Raw genomic sequence first — 4,739 nt, 5'->3', positions numbered from 1 at the left:
TGTCAAAAACGCTTTCCTTAATGGAAAGTTGGATGAGGATGTTTACATGAGTCAGCCAGAGGTTTTTGTCAGTATAGAGTACCCTAATAAAGTGTGTAAGCTTGAGAAATCAATTTATGGTTTGAAACAAGCACCTCGCAGATGGAATTTTTGTTTCGATGAGAAAGTCAAAGAGTTTGGTTTTCGAGGAGTGAAGATGAATCTTGTGTATATGTCAAGGCTAGTGGAAGTATAGTTAGCTTTTTGGTATTATATGTGGATGACATACTACTCATGGGAAATGACATTCCAACTTTGCAGGAGGTTAAGTCCTGGCTTAGGAAGTGTTTCGCTATGAAGGACCTTGGAGAAGCTGCCTATATCCTAGGGATACAGATTTTGAGAGACAAGAGTAAAATACTAATTGGACTTAGTCAGAGTACCTACTTCGATAAGGTGCTGAATAGGTTCAGCATGTAGAATTCCAAGAAAGGAGAGTTACCGATCTAGAGTAACACCAGATTGAGTAAGACTCAGAGCTCAAGTACAGAGGCTGAGATAGTTGAGATGAGTCGAGTACCGTATGCTTCCACTGTAGGCTCGATCATGTATGATATGACTTGTACTCGTCCTGATATGGCCTTCGCATTGAGCATGGTCAGCAGATATCAGGGGAACCCTGACAAGGCTCACTGGACTGCAGTAAATAACATTCTCAAGTACTTGCGGAGGACTAAGGACTGGGTCCTTACCCTCGGTGGGAGTGATGACTTGAGAGTAGTAGGGTATAGTGATGCTAGCTTCCAGATCGATAGGGATAATTTCCACTCTCAGTCAGGTTGGGTCTTTACCTTAAACGGAGGAGCAATTACTTGGAAAAGTTCCAAACAGGAGACAATGGCTGATTCAACTTGCAAATCAGAGTATATAGCAGCAAGCGAGGCAGCAAAGGAGGCTATATAGCTAAAGAACTTCATTGGAGACCTTGGAGTTGTACCGACTATAAAGGAGCCTATGGAAATTTTCTGTGATAGTGAAAGTGCAGTTGCCTTAACCAAGGAACCAAGGGATCACAAGAGATCCAGACACATCGACAAAATATATCATTTTATCAGACATCGAATAGAAGAAGGACTCCTCGTAGCAAAGAGGGTATCATCGGATGAGAACCCAACATATCCCCTTGCGAAGGGACTGAGTAGGGTTAAGCATCTCCAACATCCTTTAAATAATATCTATACTAAACTGCTTATGCACATGGATTTGATTTTAAATTGAGATAATGAAGTTAATTCAATTAAAAGGGAAAGCAATATTGGATAGCAAATTCAATGTAAACCAAGTACCAAGAATGTTGTTCATCATTTTGTATTTGTGGGAGGTGTTTACATTACCATTAATTCAACAATCTTGTGGATGGGTGTTTACACTACAATTAATTCGTTGAATTTTGGTTTTATTTATTGTTGACAATCTAAAAGTAATTGATGCATTTTCTTTAAGAATGTAAGAATTGTTGTGATTTTTCAACTTTTTACATATATTGATACGAGTTTTGGTTAATTAGAAAATGTTACAAAACTTTTGCTCTATAATTTTGTTTTTCTTTTTGTAGTCTTATTGTGTGATGGATGATAGAAACAAATGTGCATTATTAATCATGGTTATAAAAGATGGGTCATGGCGCACGCTATTACGTGAGGTGTTGTGTAGTCGTTACGAAAACGTCAATGTTGGGTTTGTTAAACGTGACGTCAAAATAACGTGTCAATGTGTGCCTTATCGCATTATGATGTGAGCTTTTTTCATTGCACGAGTTTTTTTATTTTTGATTTTTGTTTTTTTATCCAGACTAAAACAGTTGAGTTTTTGTTAACTTTTTATACTAAATAATAATATAACACTTCTAAAAACTTGATATATTTGATATAATTCTATAAGTCTATGATTTATCTTTTTTAATATATATAAAATTGTCATAATTTGAAAAACGACATTACTCGTCAAGGCTCACCATGATTTAGACTTGACATTGTCATCAAACTTACGTCTCATGTTATTTAGAACCTTGTTATTAATAGACTCAAGACATCGATCCTGATTATTACAATTTGTCTTTTAAAAAGAATATCAAATTCTTAAAAAAAAAAAAAAAAAAAAAAAAAAAAAAAAAAAAAAAGCCAGGTACACGTTTTAGTCGGAAAAACTTAATATCACAGATTATAATAATCATATTAAAGTAAAAAAAAATTACTAAAATAATCTAGTTTAAGAGACAATATTATTTCTAATTGTATACTGTCGTTTACAGAATTACATAAAAAAATAAAAGTGGAGATGCGGGGGATCGAACCCCGTGCCTCTCGCATGCAAAGCGAGCGCTCTACCATTTGAGCTACATCCCCATTTTGTTCTTACATTCGATATTATTCTACAAAACAAAACGAGAAGATAAAATATGATATCAACGCATCTCTATCGCGTATTCTAACATCACACTCACCATACCACCATACCAATACCATGGAGCACGACGGCGTTGGTGCCCTCCGTACTCGGTCGAAGGTGGCACCCGATTGGACAGTGGAGGAATCCCTTATTCTGGTCAACGAGGTATCTGCGGTGGAAGCTGATTGCGGCGACACCCTCGCTTCCTTCCAGAAATGGAAGATCATCGTCGAGAATTGCAACGCGTTGGGCGTGAATCGCAATCTGAACCAGTGTCGTAGGAAGTGGGACTCTTTGCTATCCGATTACAAGAAAATCAAACAGTCTGGATCCAAAAAGGTGAGTTTCAATTCCGAGTTGTTTAAGGTGATTGAATGGTACGTGAGGGACTACGAAGGTGGATATGATACGGATCCCGATAGTGATCCTGAGGCGCTTCCGGAGCCTGTTCTTGCTTCCTTTCTACAATCTGGTATGTAATTTATACATTTCATAGCTTTTCCATTAGTGATTGGGCTTTAACTTTGAATGTCGAAATCGATTCCTATTCAGTTATGTTATGATGATGAAAATTGGGAATAGAAGTATCCAACAAGTAGACCAATATCCGCCTCTCTCAAATCACCAGAAAGTTCGTATGAATTCTAACTAAATTAAAAAAGGATTAGGTTTTGTTATGTTGCCATTCGTCTTAGCTCTTTAAATTAATTCTTCTTTTTGATAATCCCCATTGGGATCTTCAGCTTGAGCTTCTAAAATGGAATTGTAGCTCACTGAATACTAAATTTGAACTGATTTTGCTTCAATTTTGCATTCTAATCTGCAACTAAACAAGCCTGTTGGTAATTCAGGGAGATGAGATTTTCCCCATTTAGTCCTAACTTTTTACATTTTTGCCCTTTTCTTTTGTTTCCTTGAAGCTTCAAAGAAACAAAGATCAAAGATAATACCTCAAAAGCGCACCATAGAAGACACACCAAAGCCAAAGAAACCCATCAAAACCGAAGAGAGGAAAGTGGAGGAATACAGTTCAATACCAACAAACAACACTTTGAATATAATCTCAAGACCCAAAGAAATCAACCATGAGGATCAAGAACAGATAATGGCTGAAAATCTTAGAGAAAATGCAGAGTTAATCGAAGCTATTGTGAAACAAGATTTAATCAATGGTGGATCTAATGAGGAGTTGACTAGAGTCAATGGTGATAAGTTGATTGTTTGCCTTAGCAATCTTGTTGTTGCCCTTGATCGCCTTTCTAAATTTGTTTGATAATCTTTTGGTTTATGAAAACTTGTGTTTAGGGTTTACTTGTTTAGGTGTTGGTTTCTTTTTTATTTAATGGATTTAGTATGTTATTGATAAGTTATAAATATGGATCTTTGTTTTACTTAATGGAGAAAGAACTTGATAGAAAAAGTAGGGATAGTAGATTTTTTTCATTAAGTCCTATTTTTTAAATATTTGTTCTTATTTATCTTTTTCCTTTTGAATTTCTATGTATGCTCTTATTTTTCTAAAATATGCTGTAAGCAGCATTTGTTAAGACAATATGAAGACTGGTTTTATTATCAAAGATTGTAAGTTTATGCCTAGAAAGTAACACAACAAACAATAAAAAAAAGACAACAGCCATTGTAAAGAATGTAATGGTTCATTAAGCAATTCACTTTATTTTTTTTAATTTTACATTTCTAAGGTTTTTGTGGTCACACTATTTCCTTCATATTAAACAAATGGAGCATTCATCGATTGCATCAAGATATTAAAATTAGTTTGGTAAGCATAGCCGACTTACCAAAACATATTAAGGAGTTTAATGTAAGATTTTAGTTTATGGATCTAATTAGCATGTCGTTAAAGGTTTTGATTGACATTCTAAATGATTGATTTGCAACATCGAGTCATTGAGAAGATCCAACACCTCTCATTGATATCGATCACATTGCATATCAAGGAATCGGACAACATTTTTCAAAAGTGAGGTTGAGCCATAAGCGTCATATGATTTTCTATATGTTTAGGTCGTTTACTTTGTCACTATCAAATGTATTTCTATATTTTCTTGTCATAGGATAAGCATATCACACATATCATATACAAAGCTCTCATTTTTGTCGAGCAACCAAAACCACATTAGACTATCCCTATTAATAATCAAAACCAACTCGACTAACTATCAAAAAATTAATCTCTCTTCTACATATACAACCAACCTCAATTTTTTACACCAATTAGTAACTTTATCCAATCAAACCCAATTCAATATACTATATAAAAAATATCATAAAAATATATCAATAGCGATATC

The 4,739-nt window shown here is 34.8% G+C and overlaps 1 protein-coding gene and 1 non-coding gene across 2 annotated transcripts; one reads left to right on the top strand and one right to left on the bottom strand.

The window, feature by feature from the left end:
* Positions 1–2,311: 2,311 nt before the first annotated feature.
* Positions 2,312–2,384, bottom strand: TRNAA-UGC (transfer RNA alanine (anticodon UGC)). The gene has a single exon. It is a non-coding gene; the product is annotated as a tRNA-Ala (tRNA).
* A 77-nt stretch (positions 2,385–2,461) lies between these two features.
* LOC145053034 (uncharacterized) lies at positions 2,462–3,823 on the top strand. Its single transcript, XM_079000988.1, has 2 exons — positions 2,462–2,899; positions 3,348–3,823. The coding sequence occupies exons 1-2, from the start codon at positions 2,503–2,505 to the stop codon at positions 3,698–3,700; spliced, it is 750 nt and encodes a 249-aa protein (XP_078857114.1). The 5' UTR covers positions 2,462–2,502; the 3' UTR covers positions 3,701–3,823.
* The last annotated feature ends 916 nt before the right edge of the window (positions 3,824–4,739 follow it).

Source organism: Lactuca serriola, chromosome 5 (assembly GCF_051521515.1).
Source record: "Lactuca serriola cultivar US96UC23 chromosome 5, Lser_US96UC23_V15, whole genome shotgun sequence".
Lineage (NCBI taxonomy): Eukaryota > Viridiplantae > Streptophyta > Magnoliopsida > Asterales > Asteraceae > Lactuca > Lactuca serriola.
This window is presented reverse-complemented; position numbering and strand designations above follow the sequence as displayed.